The 23,586-nt window shown below is 41.4% G+C and overlaps 1 protein-coding gene across 1 annotated transcript in view; it reads right to left on the bottom strand.

Moving 5' to 3' along the window:
• The window catches only part of LOC149300413 (inactive N-acetylated-alpha-linked acidic dipeptidase-like protein 2), a 294,282-nt gene extending 287,365 nt beyond the window's left edge, over positions 1-6,917 (bottom strand). Inside the window, exons 1-2 of the mRNA XM_089485337.1 lie at positions 6,757-6,917; positions 5,017-5,099 (exon numbers count right to left, since the gene is read on the bottom strand). Coding sequence (XP_089341463.1) covers positions 5,017-5,099; positions 6,757-6,917 — 244 coding nt within the window. The remainder of the gene's footprint in view (positions 1-5,016; positions 5,100-6,756) is intronic.
• Between the last annotated feature and the right edge of the window lie 16,669 nt (positions 6,918-23,586).

The following is a 23,586-nucleotide window of genomic DNA, read 5'->3' as shown; positions in this document are numbered from 1 at the left end:
TATCCACCACTGTTAACAAGGCATCTGCTATTCATTGCTGCCACTTGATATATAGCGATATATGTTTCCATGATGCTGTTGTACCTCACATGAATAAAATGAACTATTTCCTTTAGCTTCCAGCTCCTACTGTCCTCGCAAAATAGAGTATAATTCATTACCTCGGTTTTAACATATAAAGTGGTGTGTGCCTAGGACAAAGAAAGCAAGCATTAAAGGCCAAACAGAGAAGGAAACAACAATCATCCACTGCTACAACAATAGCAGAGTTGGCATAATGTGGAGAGATAATCATGCATATATGTTGGGTTTTAATACCTTAAGAATGCTTATTTTAATCTATAAAACTCCATATGTTTATTAAACATGGCTTCGGGACAAGTGGCTGATCTGCTGAAGATATACTTCATATATTTATCGTATAATTAACCCATTCTATACTGGGGTATTGCATACCCAAAAACCTATAGCGTTGATCGTGTTTTTACAATATGTTTGTTGAGCTATGATTCCCCTATTCCCCTTTTTCATATTTTATTTTTCCTGAAGCTGCTGACCATTTTCTGACTGATCAGCAATGCTTAATCCCCATGAACGAATCATTTTAGTGTAAATGCAAGGCTTCTATTCATAAAGGAAGTCTTGCATGAATGGGGTGGGTGAATAACTGTTCCTAAATGAGATGCAGTCCTCTGCACTGGGAACTGTCAGGTAGCGGTGTGCTAGGGCACCCACACCACTACTTTATTCTAATGTCCCATGCCATAATGATAGAGTTAAACTAGGATATACTAATGGACAAAAATAAAAATGTTATTGAAAGATTCAGTCATTGGACTGCCACAATCGAATCTTGAGACTCTTACTGTTTAACCTTTGATGAACTCAGTTTGAATTCTGTTTTTCTGCGGGCCTCAAACAAGTAAAACTGGTTTATTATGTTCTAAAATAAAACAAGTTGTATTTGCTAATCAAACAGTCATCTTTTGTTAACTTTATGGATATTTATCAAGAATTTAAATCCCTGTAGATAAAATTACCTATTCCTCATATATATCAGTTGTGGTAACTGTAAGCAAACCAGAGCACTGGATGCTACCAGTGCACGTAGCTAAGTGTTTTGGGCCTACGGCCTGGTCAGAACTGCTGGATATTTTTTCAGTTGTCAGACTTCCCAACCTATACCCATTATCCACAATTATTATATTAATAGAAAGTTCTGTTTGAAAGAGAATGGGCCCCGTAGGGCAATGGGGAACAGGTATATGACTGCTGACCAATGCAGGAATGCTTTGTGTCCCTGTCATTCATTGATCAGGTTTACAACTTGGTATCAAGCAGGTATATAAGCATATGTGTCACTTCCCTACCTACTTCTCAACCAGGATCAGACAGGGAGAAGATCTGGAACTTTACTGCCCTGCTCTCCAGAATGGATTGCTAAGAAGACTAATATTGGTATCGCTAACAGCGGAAATTGGGAGAGACCAAGCCAGTGGTGACCAATACAACTGGTTTGTATATGATGGGTGTACTTGCCTGATGTGCTAACTTATAAGCTGGTAGTGGTTGATTCCTCAGTTTCTCTGGTGATTCATATTCAGGTTAGTCACAGCTGTGTTTGTGATAACCTTGCCAGTGCCCAAGAGGACTATATGGTATCTGCAGCTGCGGAAATTGGTAGAGACCAAGCCAGTGTGGGCTGATGGAACATATTTCTGAAACCCTTGGTGTAAAATCAGCCATCATCTGGCAGGTGGTTAATGTCCTCAAGTTGGCCTGGTGGTAAATATGTGTTCAGTAAATCTGTGGCCCAGCCCTTGCCCACATATTTGTGTCTGGTGTCTTATTGGGGTAGAGTAAAGGTATTCTACTGATATCTGTATGGATGCTTTAGGCCTAAGCAGTCATGTGGATATTGATTTTAAGTATTCACAATAGGTATTCTTTGTGGCAGCTGTTTTTTTTTTTTTCATTTTTTACAGCTAAACTACAAAGATTGTGTTTTACTAAACTCTATAGCAGGATGCCTTTCATCATTGAACAGACAAGTACCAAGGCCCATCAAGCACATCAATTAGTGACACACCCTTTACAGAGCATTTTAAGATTATACCAATCTTTTCCATTCAAGACCTCAACTGTAGAGGTTAATTAACAGGGAGTGTTCTAAGCAGAGCTCAAAATGTTGTTTTGTGACGTATCACCTGAACTAGTAACAACTGTACGGTTAAGGTAGCTTGAAAAACCGTTGTCCATCTATTTTAGTCTTTATCCCTGATGGTATTGCTTGGGACATGGCAGCTTGAGAGACTAAAAAACTCAGAAGCTGGTCATAAAAAGTAAATGAAGTCAAAAAAATTCAGGATGACCATAAACAGAGATTCAAAACATTTTTTTGCCAATAATGGGGAGGGAATGGCTATAGAAGGTTTAATGCAATGCATGAGCTATAGATTATTAATATATATATATATATATATATAAACAACTCCACCGTAAAGAAGGAGATACGCTGTAGGTCTAATCCTGCAACGATGTAACTTGATATCCAGTTTAAAATGTAGACACAATGTATGTTTGCATTGTTGTAACTTAATCAATGTAAATTGAGGAGTGCCCATATGTTATTTAACGAAAAAATTTTTGGTGGAAATTAAACTATTGTCATATTTTGCATTGCAGAAGAGTTGTATTTCCTTTAATTTTAAATGTTTAACAATCACACGCAAGGGCAGCATACCAAGACGCTGTAAATATTACCATACAGAAAACTGGAATGCTGCCCAGCATTCTGAGGTTTCAATATGGCCGCTGCAAAAGGAAAGCATGTGTGTCCTTGAAAATCCTGTGACAAAAGGTGACCTTGTAATTGTTGTCAGATCAATGGCTTTGTCCTGGCTGATTGCCATAGGACAACAGGCAGAAGCATTAGTACATTTGCTGTGCCCTATTGCCAGACCTTTCAGTCGCATTAACAAAATACTGTGTTTCTGTAGATCTCAAACACATTTCGTAGCTGTCAAGAAAAACCAACATTCTAATGCCGCCACATTTCTCCTAAAATCTACTTGATTTTGAACACTTAAGTTTACATAGAGATATTTCTGATATTGCATTTAAACTTAAACAAAATAATTACTATATTGGATGATTACACACTGAAAAATAAAATGATATAATTGATGTTTCATTAAAAGCAGCAGGTTAATCAGTCTAATACAGTTTGGATAGACAAGATAAGTAAATAGCTGTGGGAACAACTGATACCTGTGAGCAAAGGTATTTTCTGTGCAGTGTGAGAACAAAAGTATCGCTAGATCAGGTTACATGGCAAGTCAGGTTGGATCTCAGACAGTCTACATTCTGTAGAACAGGCAGCAAAAAGTGCACATTCTCACAGCACACATACCAAAGTCGTTTAACGAAAAAATTTATTGGCTTTAGTGATTTTTTTTTCCCTTTTTTGTCCGGTTTTCATTCTTCAACCATCCCTTTAAAAAGAAGGTTAACTTCTCATATGATGACATTATAAATTAGTAGCAAAAAATACAGCGGCACATGGTATTCTGTTGGGATGATGATGAAATGTACTATTTTTGTTATAGGCATCTTTACATGATCCTTCTGGTCTCCATGACATATCTCATTGTCATTTAGGCCTATTTGAACCAAATATTGTATGTATAAATTGTTGGCAATATTTAAAATTCAACATATTAAATCACATGAAAACATGATACAACTTGAACAGATATAAACTCTAGTAGTAAAATACATATACTGCAGTGATGCTAAACCATGCTGCACTGCAACCTTCACCAATTAAAGGGCCAGTAACGAGATTCTTTTTTTTAAAAAAAAACTGCTTGCAGTAATTCTTTAGGTAACACTAGAAATTATTCAAATGTCTTTATTTGTGTTTTGTACCGGTTAATAATTTGCAGTTTGAATTATGATTACTGGAGTTTGCTTAAACCAGGTACAACTGTGAAAAAATATCTTGCAGGACATTGAAATTGTAGTCTTGAATTGTACATTTTTACACCAGTCCTTGGCTAAAAAAAAAACAAAAAAACTTTGTTGTACAGAATGCGGACTATTTACTAAAGAGAATATTGGCAGAAGTTTGCAGGAGAATTGTGGTTTTATTAATGCTTGCACTTTCTTATCCATTATGAAGGTCCAACATTAGTAGGTAAAGGGCTGAGCTGGGCCTGTATAATGTATAAGAGACTAAAGAAATCTCTGTGATTTGAGAATTCATGAAATAATGCCAACCTGGCTTCTCCTGTAGCAAAAACCTACCGAGGCTGGCTCCTCCGAATGTATAACGAAGTAAACAGGCAAAACTCCACTTTCCCTTTAGTAGATAAAACCAAGTGACCTAAGTGTTTACAAAGGGGAGGCAGGCAGCACCGACAGTAAAACAAACAAGCATTTATGAGAGAGTTTAGGGTAAACAAATGAGAAACACGTTTTTGCCTGATTCTTAAAAAGACCAAGCAGGTTATACGGTTTTTACATACCATCAACATAGTTTAGCAGCGTAATGCCACAACAAATACACATGGCTAACTTAATGCCCATTCCAATATATATATATATATATATATATATATATATATATATATATATATATAGATATATAGATATAGATATATAAATTCCCACAACACTGGGAACAACAATGATTTTTATATGACTAATACGCCATGATATGCAAACAGTTTTGAATTAAAATGCCCAAAATTGTATAAATGCCACTATAATAGGATCACTTTATATGTTGTTTAATTCAATGTATAACACAATATTTTTGCCACATAAAGAGTTAAACAGTGAAAGTCTTGAGATCCAAAGTACCAAAATAAAGTGTAATAGCCAGGAAATAACTTTCAGACATTAACCACACAATGGAAGACGGAGCCTTACCAGATGCATAGATTTACAGGAAAGCATCGTAATTAGCAATGCATTTTAAAGTAATATGTTTAAGGCTTATGTGATGTATACTGTGAGTGTCCATGTAACCGTAGAGTGTCAGACTGACAGGTGCAAGAAAACCAGCAACTTTCCAGGAACAAGTCATCCCAGTTCTAACACGTTATTACAAATCATATTAACACTAACACATTACCGTAACAAAGTAAGACAGGAAAAAATAGCATTACACAGGAAACGGTCTTCCTTTCTCTCTGCACATTTTCAATTAGTCACGCTCAAGGAACTAACTCAGTAACACATGCAACTTCAAGGAGCCATACAAATATCACAGCTTGCAAGGACTAATATAACACCTGAACTCTGACAAATGCTTCGTAACAAGTTGTTGAACTTACCTTGCAGGGAAACACTTGTTGAATTTGACTCCTTTTCTCCCATTATAGTTATATTTTAACACCAAAGGTTGCTGGTTTCTATTGAAAAAGTTACTGTGCAGGCACTGACCTTCTGACTCCGCAGTGTACTGTAGTGCTGCAATTCTATACCTATTTAGCTCAGTGAATAATTAGCAACCTGTTTCCTGAGTTACCTGGGCTTGCCTGACCTGTTTCTCTATCAACTGACATCACATCCTTTGATCTACAGTATGCTGTTTCAGACAGCACGCCTTTGTTTCTCTAGAGCAGATTAGTTATTTAATCTTTACAGTATTTTTTGACAGCGTATTCATTGTATTAGGAGACTCATAAAATAGAAAAAAAAAATGTTTGTCTATATATTTTTTTTTACATAGAATATTTTTTTTTACTGGAGATGTGTATGTAAAGTACACATTGCAAGGCTGCCGGAAAGTAATTTCAGCCCTTCAAAATACATCTTGAAATAAACATTTTTATCTGTTGGTGGGGTTGACCTACTTAAAGGGCCACTACAGCCATCATATGCATTTCAGTGCATATGATAGTTGAATGATTCCTTCAAATTGCATTGATACCCACTTGCAAATGTAGCTGAATAACATGTTATATATCTCCCACCAATCAGCTCCAGTGCTTGCTCAGAAAACATGTGGATCCGCAAAAAGTGCTCCCATTTATTTTAATGGGTGCTGCCTGCTTCAAGCCGCAATTTAGGGCAAAACAAGCAAAATTTAATGCAAGAGCTATAAACATTTGGACAACTGAGCTGTGGAATATAATTATTATTATTTATTGTTTATATAGTGCCATCCAATTTTAAGGCAAGACAGGAGGCTTCCTATTTTGCATCTCTTCCTTTACTCTCACAAACAGCAGCAAAGAAAGGGTTAACTAGAAACAATGAAACAACCAATCGAACATCATACAGGAGGTATATAAACCCCTAAACCTTCCCCCTCTTCCTCTTTCTTTGCTGCTCACAGTGGATACAGGTCAGATCATTTGCTCCTTTGGTGCTTTATTTCTGATTTGTGGTTCTAATTTTCAGTGATTAGTTTCCTTTTCATTTATTACCTTATTATTTATTTAATTATTGTATTATCTATTTATTTGTTTGGTTACTTATTTATTTTATTATTCTCTGTGGATTATTTCGTTTGCGTTTTTTATTGCCTTTTATTGCCTTCAGCTGGTTCGTCTATTTCGTTGCTTACCAGCTCTGTCTTGTCTCTCTCCCTCCCGGGTTTTCGTTCCCGGGGGGGGGGGGGGTTCTCTCCGTTCCCCTTTTCCGGGGGTTATCCCCTTTCTGTTCCCCGCTAGGTGCCCTCCGGCACTTTTTTCTTTCCCTTCTCCTGCCCCGGTGTGGGGCCAGTTTATTTCCTTTTCTTACCTGTCCTGTCTGGCACTTTTCTTCCTCCGTTTTCGGCGGCTTTTCCTTTTTCCCTCCGTCAGTGTGGCGGCGGCCATCTTAGCTCTGGGCATCGTGCGTATTGCCACGGTGTCCTTTTTCTCGCGGCGGCCATTTTTCTTTTGGGCAACGAGCTCTCGCATCGCGTGACCTTGCTGCCATTTTGACTCCTGCTTTGTTGATTGCCGCGGCGGCCTCGCGCTTTCCCGCGGCGGCGGCCATTTTGGTTGGGGCTCCGGATCTCGCGTGTCGCGAGATTCGGACGCCATTTTAGTTTTCACAGGTTTTTCGGCAGTTTGTGGCGTTTTTCCTCCTTGTGGACGGCTCGTTTTCTGGTTATTACTCGGTCATTGTGTTTGGGAAGTTCCTCTCTTCAACCACTGGTTTCCTGCTGGATATTCATTGTTCTCCCATTCGGATCTCCATCGTACCGACTGGCATATTGTGCTGCACGGCCACTGGGTGAGCCCCTACTAAAACCTATATTTATATATACACAGGCCTCTTTGGGGTGAGCCCCTGTCTTCATATTGCACTACCATTGTTTGAGTGAGCCTCTGTCTGCATTCAACATGTCCCAGGACGACACTCCTACTCAGGATGCCTTCATGGCCTGGTTAGAGTCCAAGTTTTCCTCCTCCATGGAATCTCTCCTATCCAAGTTGACGGCTAGTATGCCTCCAGGGCAGCTCCCTGCATCCTCCAAACCTACTGCTGTGCCATCAGAAGTTGACTCTGAGAAGTCTGACGAAGAGGCTATTGGTCCTAAGCGCCCTTGGAAGGGTAGCAGTGTGTCAGCTGGCAAGGGTAAGGCACCCGCAAAACGGCCTAAGACCTCAGACACCCCTCTCTTAGATTGTGTGGAAGGTCCCTCTCTAGACCCACTCTCCATAGTGGATGAATGGCGGGCTGATTCCTCTGATGGATCTGAAGCCTCAGTAAATCTGGGTTCGTCCAGAGAATTCGACTCACGCTTCGTTCGTGAGTGTTTGGTGGATGAGCCCCACCTGGCCGAGCCTCAACAACCTTCGGGTTCAGTTCCTTTGGCACATGCAGCCTCCGCCTCCACGGACCTCCCAGTCCTCGATCCTACGGGCTCCTCACTATTTGACCCGCATATCATGCGCCATCCCAGAGCCACCGAATGGGCCCCTCCAGAACATATTGCTCTGTACATTCATAAGTGGCTTCGCAAATCCCTGCCTAAGGAGGTGCGCAACAAGATGAGAGCCGAATGCCCACGCCCCTGCATACCGGATAAGGTGGCTCTAACTCCCGAATTTGACCCCAACTTGGTCTCCCTTCTGTCCCTCCAAAAGCGGGACCCCAGGAAAGGGCTGGAACAGGGTCTCAAGTCAGCCCAGGACAAGCTGCTGGATCTGGTGGGCCCGGTTACCCAAATCCTGTCTCTGGCCGACAGGGCCTTCCTGCAGGCGACTCCCCTCGACCCGAAGCTCATTCGTGATTGGGCTCAACGGGTAGTATGCCTCCTGGGCAATGCCAACGTGGCCTTGGCCACCGAACGCCGTAAGGCGGCGCTATTTCGCATGGATCCCCGCCTGGCTGAACTAGGTTCCAAGGATTTGGGGGCAGCGGCTAACGGTCTCCTATTCGGGGACGCCTTCGTCAAGGAACTGAATAAGCATGTTTCGTTGATGACCTCCTGGAATAAGGCCAAATTGTCCATGCGGAGGGTCTTTCAGCCAAGCCCTCGTTTTTCCGCTAGGGCTGGACGACCGAGGGGCCGGGTCGCCAGCCGTTCATCGTTCCAAGGCTCCCGAAGTTTCCCGCAGACCCAGTCGTCTTACAGATCGACATTCCAGCAGCGGTCCTTCGCCCCGCGCGGAGGCAGCAGAGGCCGCGGCGCTACCGGATTCCCCAGAGGCCGTTCCAGATTCGGTAAGCATGAGTTTTTCTTGTCCTTCTTCCCTTCCTCGGGTGGGGGGCAGGATATCTCGCTTTTTCCACAACTGGGGGTGGATTTCCTCAGACCCTTGGATCCTCCAAACGGTCCGGGGGTTTCAGATAGACTTCGTATCTCCTCCCCATCAGTTGCGCAGGCCTCTCCCCATTCGCAGGTCTTCCTTCGACCAGGCCCTAGTAGAAGCGGAACTTCGTTCCCTTCGCGACAAGGGCGCTATACAGCGGGCGTCCGGCCCTATCGGGTTTCTCAGCTCTATTTTCCTGGTGCGGAAACGGTCCGGGGAGTTCCGCCCGGTAATCAACCTCCGGGCCCTAAACGCGTTCGTCGTGTATCGCCACTTCAAGATGGAGGGTATCCACCTCCTTCGCGACCTGATGTCAGAGGGCGATTGGTTCACCAGACTGGACCTTACGGACGCGTACCTGTCCGTTCCGATCCACCCAGATTACCGGCGTTTCCTGCAGTTTCGTTGGGGCAGCCAAATTTGGCAGTTCACGGCTCTGCCGTTCGGCCTCAGTTCTGCCCCTTGGTGCTTTACGAAGCTCCTGAAGCCGGTCATGGCTCTCTTTCGCTCCCGGGGTATCAGGTGCATCGTCTATCTCGACGATATCCTGCTCTTCTCCCACTCCAAGGAGTCCCTCCGGGTTCAGACGGACTTTGTGGTCCAGTCCCTTCTCCAGCTCGGATTCCTGGTAAACGCAAGCAAGTCCGAGCTGTCTCCGCGGCAGCGCATCCTTTTTCTCGGCTTCGAGATAGATTCGCTGGCTGCCATGCTTCGCCTCCCGAGGCCCAAGATTGTGGCCATCCGCAAAGAGATCCGGGCGCTCCTTCGGGCGAATTCCTGTTCTCTCCGTCTCCTGGCCCGGGTGGTGGGCCTCCTCTCGTCGTCCATCCAGGCGATTTTCCCGGGTCCTCTCCATTATCGAGCCCTGCAGCGCCTCAAGGCGCATCATCTCCGCAGGATCCCGTCCTACGATCAGCCGGTTCAGCTGACCCCCGAGGTACGCCAGGAGCTGTCCTGGTGGCTTCGGCATATGGAGGCGTGGAACGGTCGGGCGATCTTCGGATCCCAGCCGGATTTCGTCCTCGAGTCAGACGCCAGCATGCTGGGCTGGGGTGCAGCCTCCGCCTCAGAGGCGACCGGGGGCCTTTGGTCCCTGGAGGAGCGCTCTCTCCACATAAACTGTCTGGAGTTGATAGCCGGGTCGTTTGCGATCAAGAGTTTGGCCAAGGACCGCACAGATTGCTGTCTCCTTCTTCGGATGGACAACGTGTCGGCCGTGCGTTACATAAACCGGCTAGGCGGGTCTCGCTCCAGGCGACTTACGGAAGTGACCAAGGACATTTTCGAGTTTTGTCTGGCCCGCAATATTACCCTGCAGGCGGAGTATCTCCCGGGCGCGGAGAATCTCCTGGCCGATTGGTTCTCGAGGCACTGGCGGGACGCCAGCGACTGGAGACTTCATCCTCAGGTCTTTCAGGCTCTCGATCGCCGGAGGGGTCCTTTGTGTCTGGACCTCTTTGCGTCTCGGACGAACCGGCAAACGAGGGATTTCTTCAGTTGGCTTCCAGATCCGGAAGCCCTGGCGACGGACGCCTTCTCCCAGGAGTGGCCTCCGTCGGGCGCTTATGCCTTCCCTCCGTTCGCTCTTATTTCAAGGGTTGTCCATCATCTGCGTCGGGCGGGGGGATCCCTGGTTCTAGTGACCCCCTGTTGGCACTCTCAGCCGTGGTTCCCGGCTCTGCTGGAGTTGTCCTTCCGGGATCCTCTGGCCCTTCCTCGTCTCCCTTCCCTCTTGTCGGGTCCGGAGGGTCAGCCTCATCCTCTCGTGTTGGAGGACCGTCTGTCCCTGGTTGCTTGGACGATCTCGGGGTCTCCCGAGCGGTCCCAGGTCTATCGGAGGGCGCTCAGTCCCTGCTCAGGGAATCTTGGGCTCCAGGTACCAGAAAGTCTTACCGGGCTGCTTGGCGACGCTGGGCTGCTTGGTGTGTGGGACGACAGGTGGATCCCCATTCGGCCTCTTTAGGCTCTGTCCTTAACTTTTTGGCTGACTTGTTTGAGTCGGGCAAGTCTTACCGGACGATCAACGTGTTTCGTTCGGCTATTTCATTCGGGCACGTGGGGTTCGCCGGTGAGTCTGTCGGCAAGGCGTCCCTGGTTTGTCGCCTTCTGCGGGGCATTCGTCTGTCTAGGCCTCCGGCTCCTCGTTACGAATCCCTCTGGGACGTGGCGGTGGTGTTAGATTTCCTTCGGGCTTGGCCCGATAATGAATCCTTGTCTCTTCGGCAGCTTTCGGCCAAACTTACGTTGCTTCTCTGCCTGTTGTCTTTCCGCCGGGTTTCGGATGTTCGGGCGTTTGATGCGTCCGGTATCTCCTTTTCTCCTGAGGGCGTTACTTTTCGAGTTCTTCGGAGGACCAAGTCGTTGTCCTCCTCTGTGTCATACCCGTACCTTGCTGGTGATCCTCAGCTTTGCGTGGCTCGGTGCGTTCAGGTTTACCTCGCCCGTTCGGCGGTTGTCCGGCCTCCCTCGGTCTCCCAACTCCTTGTTTCTTATGTTAAACCGTTTAAGGCGGTGTCTCCTCCTACGCTGGCCAGGTGGGTCCGGTGGCTTTTGTCTCTGGCCGGGGTGGACCCGTCCTTCGGCGCCCACTCGGTTAGGGGGGCGGCTGCTTCTGGTGCCCTGCGTGCGGGTGCCGCCCTCGGGGACATCCTTCAGGCTGCGGATTGGTCTCGGGCCTCCACGTTTCGCTCCTTCTATTTTCGGCCAGTTTCTTCGGCAGCTGTGGCGCTTTTGTCAGGCGTTAAAACTGCAAAATAGGAAGCCTCCTGTCTTGCCTTAAAATTGAAAATTATTCTAGCCTTGGTGCCTGAATAATTATAATTTTAATAAAGACAGGAGGCGAGTATTTTCCCTCCCTCCTCTCCCTTGGGGTGTGTTGGGTTTTGGTGGTAAGTATGCTCCTTGCCGTGGTTGCGCGATTTTACTTCTCGCGTTTTGGCTTTCCTGCGCTGGCCTTTTCTGCTCTGTTTTGTCGGGCTGTTGTGTATATTTTTGTTTGCTGGTGCATGGTTCTGTTACGTTTTCTCTTTCTTTCCAGCTTGAATTCATCGTCCGCATGTTCCTGTGGCGGTTCGCCATTGAGGGCGCCTGATTGCCCGGTTTGAGAGTTCTGCGGGTCCAAGCTCCGGTTCCAGTTGCTGGTCTTCGGTTTGGTTCTCCGTTGCGGTTGTTCTGATGTTCCTCGGTTCCGGTTCGCAGAGGACGAAAGAGGAAGAGGGGGAAGGTTTAGGGGTTTATATACCTCCTGTATGATGTTCGATTGGTTGTTTCATTGTTTCTAGTTAACCCTTTCTTTGCTGCTGTTTGTGAGAGTAAAGGAAGAGATGCAAAATACTCGCCTCCTGTCTTTATTAAAATTATAATTATTCAGGCACCAAGGCTAGAATAATTTTCAATTCCTTAGCACTGTACAATGGGTAGACAGGACATAACAAGTAGTATGTAACATAACAGTTTGACTTACAGAAACAACAGGTGAGGAGGGCCCTGCTCAAACGAGCTTACAATCTGCATGGGAAGGCTATATTTGATATGAAACACTTTGGGAACCTGAGGGATATTCAGCTCTGTGGAATAGGATGGTGGTATATAATTCAATAAATAATAATGATAATATAATTTTTTGGCATTCTTCTTCTTTTCAATATGCACAGCGTAATTCAGGAATTCTAGTCTCTGATTTCTAAAGAGCTAACAGACTGCAGATGTTAAGCATAATAATTATCTTGTACAGGTGTTGCAATGGAGTCACTTTCAACACCTGGAATATTTTAGGCTTTTGTGAATACAACGTACTCGGCCATTATGTGCAATTACTGATCAGTCCTCAAATGCCATTAATGGGCAAGTGATGTTTACATATTTTCTTTTATTCAGTAATTAACAAGTAACCAACTAATTAACTTTGTTGCTAATATTACCAAACAAAATGCTTGTTTTTATCTGTTCACAGACGGCCAAGAGGAAGGTATGCTTTTCATAATTACCAAATGAAAAGCAATTATTATTGAGTTCATTTACTGAATTTGAAATCCACTTTTGGTAATCTTAAAGAAACCACGTGTTAGCATTTGATGAACGTAAACTCTAGGGCAATCCAACATCAAAGAAGTAATATTACATAAATCTGAATTTTTTATGTTAGGATAGAATTCCTATCAGCACATAAATCATTCCCTATTTTAATATGAAAGCCAAAGATACATTGGTTGGCAGTTTACATCATATAATTGATTTTAGGAAATACTTGCTACTCCTGAGAGTTTTTTTATATTTCTATGGTGATCATCCATGCCTTAATTTTTGGATACCTTAACAATGACCTAGCAGGCAAAAGAAAAATAATCCTGATTGACTGATATAAATGGCACGTTGGCAGGCTTCTTCTGCTTTCAATAGTCACACTGTCAAGAAACAAATAAACTTCAACCTAGATTGTATTCCCTGTTGCTCCTTGCCCTCCACCACTGGAGAAATGTTTTATTTTATAATGTTAAAAGTGGCTACCAAAAGACTTCAAATTGCATAAGTGTCAATTATTATTACATTCTGTAAGAACTGCTGTTGTCATGTATGGAGGCATTTGCATAATAACCTAAAAACCCTATAATTACCGACTTTTTTTAGGGGTTATTTTTACTTTACTGAGAAGGTGGTAGGTAAGTGGAATAGCCTTCTGGTAGAAGTGGTAGATGTTAATACAATGGGGATTTTTAAACGTGTATGAATCTATTTTGAATCTAAGACACGACCAACGAATAATTAAAGGTTTGAGTCTGTATATTGGGAAAACTAGACAGACTAGATGTGCTGAATGCCATCAAATTCTGTGTTTCTATTCTCTCTTCTGCATTGCGTCCTACAAATAGCTTCTAATTATTTCCACAGAACAGTGTTGTTCATTTCTTGTATATATAGGATGGTGCGATTTTGTGTGTCTGCTAGTTGCTAAGGGAAACCTACATTAATCTGCTCACTGATGTCTGCAAGATTCTATGTTTTGTTTTAAAGAAAAAAAACATGTGTGAGAAGAATTGAATTATAAGTAATTATGGTAAATATATGAAACTAATGTATTGTTATGATAGACTTTACCTTACCAAGGCTATATCATTTCCGAGTAGAATCATATTTTTGTCTTCCAAAAACAACGGACAATATAGTAACATTTAAGTTAATAGTGTAATTAAATTACAAAATCAGCAATGTTAGAAACAACAATTTTTCAGTAAAGAAAAACATGTTTTACGTAATTTATAGAGAAAATATTGGTCATGTGTGCTGTTTGTGTCAGTTCGGGGGTCTATTCACTGTGAGTGCTTGCAAAAAAAGAGTCGAGTTTGATGGAGCTGTGAACTGCATTCGCAAAATTCACCATGGACCGTAAGAGGTTGTGAGGCAACTTGCAAGTCCACTGCCCCACATCAACATTAAGAACTGTAGCTCAATCATTTAATTTATACTCCCCCACAGCACCCCGGTGTTTATATCATGCATTGCATCTTCCTTTGATTTGAATGGGGCTCAAATGGTCAAATTAATGTTCAATTCACTGAAGAATATAATACATCCTATACAGCTTTTTTTCCAGGGAGGCAAAATAACCTCCCCACCTTTCCCCTCTCTCACCCAAATATCTCCTTACCTCATTCCCATTGACTACTTCTATTGCCTCAGAAGAGGGGCTTCCTGGTGGGAGGCAAATGTTAGTTAGCCCCTTAATAGGAAATATGATATGACCATGGTAGTAGTAGCTAGAGACCCGCATGAACCTGTGCAACATGAGAACTTTAGTTTACAATACCTAGGGTGGAAAAGATTAACTACAACTACCCTTGTCTAGATAGTAAGCTTGCAAGAGTAGAGCCCTGTCCTTTTGTACCAGTTTGCAATTGTGTGATTTTAATGTATTTTAATGTAACAGCGCTACAGAATCTGCTGGAGCTGTATAAATAAATATAATTTAACCCCTTTCAGTCCCAGAGCTTTTATCCCATTTTTAACATATGTGGGTTTAATTAAGATTCCCTTTTTCTGTATTTGGTGTACCCACACAGATTACACATCCTTTATTTTATTTATTTATTTATTTTCAAATATGGCAGGGGTGTCCAAGTTTTTTCTGCAGTGGGCCATTTCATCAGAATCGTATACGTGTGCGGGCCACACTAATTTTTCACTGTGAGCTGTAGTTAGTGTGTAGAGTCGGCACCACAATCCTAGTCTAGAAGTACAATTACCATTATGTTTCTCCAGCAAAATGGCTGCATATTATAGTAAATGCAGTCGGTTAGTGTTTTTACTGTAACCTCCCCCGAAAGCCCAAGCTACAATTACCAACTAGTATTCCTACTTTTGCTGGCTCAACACCATAGGAGTTGTAGTCATGAAAAGGTATTACAAAAAAAGTGGGTAGTAAAAAAGGCCTGGAATCAAAATAGGATACTTGGTAGTATTCCAGCAGTTGTGGTAACATTTTCACTCATAGTTATGTTATTACATTTGTCATGATGTTCAGCTGACTAAGTTGATGGCTAAGAATCATGAGATGTGCATTCCACATCAGCTGCAGTGGCAATCCATAATGCTATAGAAATTAACTTTTAAGACTTTTGTACTAACTTTCCCATTATGCTTAACATACCAGACTGCCTCAGAGTCATGAGAGCAGTCGCATTAATTAACCCTAGCTGCAATACATGTTTAACCCCTTCGTGACAAAGGCTGATTTTACTTTTTGTACCCTTCGTGACAATGGCCGTTTTAACATTTCTGCGCTGCTCGTGTTTAGCTGTAATTTTCTTCTTTCCCGTTTACTGAACCCACACACATTATATATTGTTTTTTTCAGGACAAGAAGGGCTTTCTTTAGATGACATTGTTTTGATTGTATCATATTATTTACTATTAAAAAAAGTATAAAATATGGTGAAAAATTTAGAAAAAAATGACTGTTTCTAACTTTTAGTTGAAAAATCTTTTACTCATCTATAAAAGGTAATGAAAAAACCTGCTAAATAGATTCTATGAGTTTAGAAATACCCAATGTTTTTATGTTTTTTTGCTTTTTTCTACACATTATGGGGCAATAAGTACAGGTAGCGTCTTGCTATTTCAAAGCCATTTTTTCCAAATCTGGTAATTCTTCCCCCCATGTGCCATTTCGGGTATATTTGAAGCCGGCCAATGCAATTTACCCATCAAGTCATATATTTTTGAAAACTAGACAGCCCAGGGTATTCCAAATGCTAGTATTTTAACCCTTTCCAAGCACTAATTCTACCATTAGCCTTTGTCAAACTTTATGGTAGTAATTTTTTTTGCATTTGTTTTTTCACACACATTTTACTTCAGGTATGAATAAACAGGTTCTGGTATATGTCAGTATCATAAAACACCCCAATATGTGTTTAGCAACATCTCCTGAGTACAGCGATACCTCACATGAATAATTTTGCCTGGCTGTTTGGGGGCAAAAGGGTCACATTTGGGGCATGCGCATTTTCAATGTTAAACTTTGGCGTTTGGCGATCAACTGCCCATGCCCTATTTGGTACATCTTTGAGCCGGGCCATTTCAGTATGCCCAATAAAGCCATATATTTTTGAAAACTAGACACCCCAGGGTATTTCAAATGCTAGTATTTTAACTCTTTCCATGCACCATATCTACCACCAGTCTTTGTCAAAATTTGTGGTAGTCATTTTTTTGCATTTGTTTTGTCACACACATTTTACTTCAGGTATGAATTAAAAGGTTCTCGTATATGTCACTATCACAAAACACCCCAATATGTGTTCAGCAACATCTCCTGAGTACAGCGATACCTCACATGAATGATTTTGCCTGGCTGTTTGGCGGCAAAAGGGCCATATTTGGGACATGCGCATTTTTCAGTGTTGAACTTCGGCATATGGGGATCCACTGCCCATGCCCTATTTGGTACATCTTTGAGCCGGGCCATTTCAGTATGCCCAACAAAACCATATATTTTTGAAAACTAGACACCCCAGGGTATTTTAAATGCTGGTATTTTAACTCTTTGCATGCACACATTTTACCACCAGAATTTTTTCAAAGTTTGCAGTAGTATTCTTTTGTGTGTATTTTTCCCCCACACACCTATGTAATGTATGAATTTACAGCTCCTAGTATATGCCGCTGTCACACGACACCCCAATATGTGTTCAGCAATATCTCCTGAGTACAGTGATACCCCACATGCATGGGTTTGTAATTTTTGGGGGGAACTAAAAGGCCACATTTGGTACGTGTGCATTTTTCTAATTGGAAATTAGATGTGTGGCCATCCTTCCCCCCGTGTTAATTGGGACATTGTTGAACCCGGCCAATTCAATTTACCCCATAAAATCATACATTTTTAAAAGTAGACACCCCATGGGCATTTAATATGCCAATATTTTAACTCTTTCCATGCAAGAATTGTTTTAAGCTAATGTGCTAATTTTAGGACTTGCTCACAAAAATATATTTTTTATATATATATTTTATTTTTTTTGCCTTTTTTAAAAAAAATGTAAAAAAAAATTTTCAACTTGAAGGTTCCCCTGATAGCGACATCAGTGGGAAATTATTTTTACATTTTACTGTTTTTTTTACTATTTTTTTCTAATTATTATTAATTGTATTTTATTTTTTTATTTATTTTTACTAATCACACTGTGATTAGAAAGCTGGGCTCCATTGACTTGCATGGTTGAATGCAGTACCTGTATTCAACCTGCAAGTGGAGCCAGAGTTCTCTAGAGGGTCTGGAGACCATCTAGCGAACTTTTTCATCTTTATTGTTTTTTTTCCCGGGCCGCCGCCATCTTGCTGATGGCGAAGATCACCGGCAGCCCATCTAGAGGTAAGTGTTTGGTGTCGCTGGATGCCTCCTGATCGAGGCATTCCAGCGACACCATTTAAGTTTAGGAGGTGATCGTTGATCGCCTCCTAAACGCTTTTAAAACGGGCGTCCGCCCCGGGCGTTGACGCCCCGGGGAGGGGCCAGACATGGCCCCTGGTGCCGATCGTGGCGTTGCTGAATGCCTCGAGGTCGAGGCGTTACAGCAACGCTGTTTGGGTGCAGAAAGCGAACGTAGATTGCTTTCTGCACCCGTTTAAAAACGTGCCGGTTCTGGCACACCATTTGTCGTAAACGACTTGTTTTTCCGTGTCGTGCCAGAACCGGCAATTGTCATTAAGGGGTTAAAAGAAAACTAACTTGTGTCTGTAACATGCAAACTGTGTCTCTGCCCAGGCAGCAAACCGTGTCTATGATGTAGCAGCTGCTAGAGTGAGGAGGAGGAGGCCAAACCACTCTAACAGCAGAGGGGTGTACAGAATTAAATAAAAGCTTTTTAGCCGACAACCAGGTGTTGTTTTTTTTCTGCCTCTGTGTCTAGCTAACCTACTGTCTCTCTCTCATGTTGCTGCTCCAGTAGGCCTCTTTGAATTTTAAAGGGAGGGCAAGTGTCCCCTTCCCCCCCCCCCCACAGACACCCATGCCTATAAATATTATAATATATAAAGGATGGGTTAAATAAAGGAGTTTATAAGGTTAGATAAACTGTTTCTTATCTTTAACTTAGAAACACCAGTCAGTTACATTTATTTGCTGCAGCTACTAGCAAGCAGTTCCAGACATGCACATGTTCTCACACATTGGGATTCTGCATCCGCCAATGGTCCAGTGGTTGGAGGCACCAGAGATGATGCTTCAGGTTTTACAAGCTATTCCATAGGACAATGGTGTGCTCAGACGTGGCCCTTGTCTTGAGATGGCTCCGAGCTCTTGTGTAATAAAATGTGTAATCTTGAACAATATAGAATCGTTCAAGATTGTTGCGGCAGTAGAATTATGAAGTCCATAGCTCTTCAAACTGTGGGGAGTATTTCAAATAGACAGAATGAGTCTGGTGCATATATTTCAACCATTCCACCATTATTTCCACCCTTAGTTATTTGCTGGTCATATCATTGCTCAGACAGTTTGTACTGCGATGTTTGCAACATAACATTTGGCTGAAGGCAAGTCATATTCCTGATGTGTGTATGCGCTAGCATATATGACAGTAACAGGGGTGCAAGGAGCTGGGCGGCTACTTACTGTTTAACTGCCCCCTGGACCAGAAGGTAAAAGCTCTCCCCTGCTTAGCAGGTCTTTCATATAATATAATCCAGGATACGCAAACAAAACATTTAAATTGTTGTAATCGATGACTTTTTAAGAACCAGAATTCAAAAAGTAGAAATTACAATGAACTCAGTGGCTTGCTGTTGCATATGTAGGCTATACAGTTTTCTACCCTGACATAGTATTACAGAATATATTAAACCATCTTACATGTACCGTACGTGATGTTTAAATAAGACCCTTGACTTCCTATGCAGCTTGTATTATGATTAATTTATCTGTCATATAACTCCCCACAGAACCCAGAGATTATTCTGTTTGAGAAGGCAGAAGAGAGACGTTCTTAACAGTCAGCCCAACTCACGGAATGATTTGTAAACTCCTGATTTATGTTCCAGTAAATGTGTTATTTTCAATGGCCGAATATTTTCTCACGTTGCGTTTTTTTCCCATTTCTCAAAAATAAAAAAATATCCTGTATACAATTTAAATGTACATTTTAGTTTTGGTAAGACATATTCACCATCAATGCAGAATAATTTTGTTTTACTGAATAAATCAAATATTTTGTGTGCATGCAAACAGCTATGCAATTAGGTTTTAGGTAACAAGTGGCCCTGAGACAAAAGTATTTCTCAGACACACTGGAGGTTTTCTACAAAAAGGCAATTTGGATGAAAAAAATTAAGTTAGTACCAGGAAAATAAAATGTTCCTCCTAATTAGAGTTGTTAAGCCATTTTTTTCAAATGTTATGGCTTTTGGATGTCCTCACATAAGGAAGACATATTTTAGATCTTTATTGGCAGATTGTTTCTTGAAGGTCAAAACAATTTGAGAGATTAATGTAATAAAAGCAATAAATAAATAATAAAGAAAGATTTTCACTATTGGTGAAAACTATTTAATTTGCCTTGTAAATTGTGAAGCACATATATCAAAGCTAATTTATTTCATGCTTAATATTTTTTCCATGACCATAATATTTGCTTTTCAAAGATAAGTATATGTTATAAGATGTCTTAATACAGGCTGCAAGGGTTAGCCAAAACATTGACTACTATTCTTATGAAAGCTTAATAAATACATTCTTTATTTTCTCAAAAGCCCAGAGAGTAGACTTGTACATTAGTATGCATACAAATTGCAAATGTATCAAATTTTTGGCAGAAGTTTACCAGGAGGTTATGTCCACGGAGATTCGGATGAAGAAATAAGAGAGAAAAGATAAGATAGAACAGAGGAGATAGGATAACAAGAAAAGAAAGAGTAAAAAGATGCGAGACATGAAAGCAGGATTGACCGGAAGACAAGGTAGCAAGACATTCATAGGGCATGAGAGAGAGTGACCAAAAATGTAAGAGTGTGAGAGAGTTAGAGTAAATATGGGTGTTAGACAATGAATTTTTTTCCTGAAATGAAAATAGGCCCAAATTTTGTCCTATATGAATGGGCAGGGAATGGAATTTATTGCCCGAAAACGAATGAGTGAAAAACAAACCAAAACATTTGTCCAAATCATTTGCACATATCTAGAGAGCACCAGTTCTTTTCCGCAAACCTGTTTTGTCATTTTCATACCATATTTGCTCAATTATAAGATGACCCCCCAAAATCTGAATATTAATTTAGGAAAAAAAGAAAAAGCCTGAATATAAGACTACCCTATAGGAAAAAAAGTTTTACTAGTAAATATTCATGTTACATAGTTACATAGTTCATGAGGTTGAAAAAAGACCTAAGTCCACCAAGTTCAACCCTTCTACCTAACCTTTCTATTCTTGACCCAAAAGAAGGCAAAAAGCTACTTCGAATTCTGCCATCAGGGGAAAAAAATTGACTCCAAGAGGCAATCGGATTTCTCCTTGGATCAAGAAGCTCTAAAATATTAATGTTATTCTATGTAAACTTTTTTTTTAATATTTAATAAAAGATATGATTGAGAAAAATAATGTTTTTGGTTTTATTTCCTTTTATTTGCCAACCTGTCCCCCAGTTATGCACATCTGCCTCCAGGCTTGCCACTCTGCCCCCATAAATGCCTTATACCCTCCTGTATGCCACTCGGCCCCATGATATGCCTTTTAACCCCCTATATGCCACCCTTCCTCCAGAAATGCCTTATACCCTCCTATATGCCACTGTGCCCCATGATATAAAGGGGGTTAGTTCCGGCGGTGCATCTGTGACTGAACACCGGAAGGTCATGTGACGCCGGTGCTCCGTCATAGAAGCCTCGGCGGAAGTCCCAGCAGTAGCAGGGATTGTCTGCACCCATCGAGCGGATGTTCGCCAGCTGCCAGCTCTGTGGGAAATTCTCCTCTCTGGCAGCCGGGGAAGGTGTGCGCGATGCGTGTAGAATACCTCCGCTGCTGCCCGCGCTTTCACCAGCGCTCGGTGATAGAAGACCCGGTGGAAGTGCCAGCAGCAGCTGAGGTTACCAGACAGGAGGATCCTGCAGCACTGCGGGGGATCTGGATCTTAATCTTGTAGTCAGACCTCTATTTGATGTCTGATTAGAAGACGACCTCGATTATAAGACGAGGGGTATTTTCAGAGCATTTGCTCTGAAAAAAACAACTTGTCTTATATTCAAGCAAATACGGTATATATGAAGTTTTTTATCCTGTATGATTTTTATCAACTAAAATTTGTGCTGAATAATATTAGGTCATGGTTTTGGCATTTGTGAGGACAGATTATAATATTTTCAGTATAAACACTGTAAGATCATTTGTCATTTCAGATAAATATGAAATATACTACATCAAATTCCAGAATCAGGTACTTATACACAGGAGATTTTCTGAACTAGATAGTAATATAGCTTTGATGTTTTCAAAAGTGATGAGCTAACTTGACATTCTTATCCTCAAAAAATGTAATTTATTTTTAACCCATAGGGAATAGATGTTTTGCAGAACAAGGCGCCAGTATAAAAATACAGGGGCTTTGTAGGTGCAGTTTAAATAGTTTATCATTAAAGTTTGAGGTATAAAAGAATATTTTTTTATTATAAATAAGGGTTGCACAGTGCATCCCATTTATACCATTGAGTTTGGATTCACAGCTTACATTTTACCTATTTTTTCCAGAAATTGTTTTTCAATAACAGGAAGATACATGGTATCACTCAAATTTGTCTTTTAAAATGTTTTCTCACAACTTGAAGACATTTTTTTTTTAAATAAAACATTTTACATCAAGGAATAACTGAATAATAAACCACAGTTTGTCACTGGCTAAATCTCACTGCCTTTGTTTTGTTTTAATACGCTTACTTGAAGTTAGCATGAAGAAAACACTGATAAGAATATAATCCCTCTACTATTACACAATGACTCATGGGGTAATATGCATTACATTAGAAAAAAATCAATATTAACTGAGAGTAACCATGCTGTAATCCACTGAAAACACAGTAGTTGGTTGATAATGAAGAACCAATTTGAAATGGATAGCATAGGCATCTAGCAAGGCTTAGCACAAAAACTCACATTGGGATCAAGATCTATAAAGCCATCAGAAACATTTAGCTGCATTTTCAAAGGATCCTGAATGGTATTGGATGAAAATACCAAACTGAAATAGCTTAGTGCACACTCCACACTATTGTGTTCTGTTATCAATAATATTGATTATGTTTCCAGATGCATAGTCACATGGAGCAATGCAATGTGAATTTTAATACTTGTCCCTATTTCATTTATTTGTTTTTGTTCATAATCAGTTTTTTAGTCATAAAGGGTATGCTCAACAACATTACTTTAGTGTTGGGTTACTTTTAGAATGTTTATAGTATATCACACTAGGATATCAACTTAAAAATATGCATATGATATTAAGATATGGCATAAAATGGCAAAAATGTTTAACCATATGAAAGTACTAAATTTTATATCTAAGGAAGGGATTTAATATGCTGTGGAGAAGTCCAGGATAAACATTCTCAATTAAAAACTTAGGAAAGGGAGCGGGGAGTCGTATAGATTTGGAGGATTGAAATAGGGTCTGGCACAGGACGCTTGGATAGGTCCACTGTTTAAATCTGACAGAAAATCATTTCAAAGTAATCAATAGATGGTGCTTAGTCCCCTCTGGATTGAATGATATGTTCCCTTCCAACACCCCTCTCTGTTGGAGATGTGGTATTAAAAGGGGAAGCTATTTGCATATTTGGTGGAGAAGTAAAGAAATGAAAGAATCCATTTTCAAATGTTTGAATTTATTGAAAATATATTGGGAGTTAAATTAGATAAGACTCCTGAAGTAGCAGGACGAACGCTGTTTGATTACCCACTGGTTTGTGGCACTTGAACCAGATCTCTGTACAAATTAGAATGGAGAAGGACTTGAGCTGGTCCTTTCTTAATTCATCTAAACTATTTAGTATTTGGAATAAATGGACAAAGAAAGTTGATTATATGCCCGCTTTGGGCCCTGTGCTATAAAGTAACTGTCACGTTCTGCCCAGGCTGCGGAGCTGCATATCTGTCTTGTTTCAGTTTCCCTGTTTTGCTTCGATCCATTCCTGGATTTCCTTTTGCTTTGTTCTGATCTTCCATTCCTTGCTTCTGCTTCAGCTCTTTGCTTCAGCTTTGTTTCCTTTATAAGGTGTGTGCCCCACCTGTGTGTTCTGTTTGTCTCAGTCTTCAGTCTAAGGTATGTCTCAGTGCTATGTGTTTGG

Source organism: Sceloporus occidentalis, unplaced genomic scaffold (assembly GCF_023333645.1).
Source record: "Sceloporus occidentalis isolate IW3139 unplaced genomic scaffold, rSceOcc1.0.p SCAF_25, whole genome shotgun sequence".
Classification (NCBI taxonomy): domain Eukaryota; kingdom Metazoa; phylum Chordata; class Lepidosauria; order Squamata; family Phrynosomatidae; genus Sceloporus; species Sceloporus occidentalis.
Note: the sequence above shows the minus strand (reverse complement) of the source record. Positions and strands in the feature narration are given on the sequence as shown.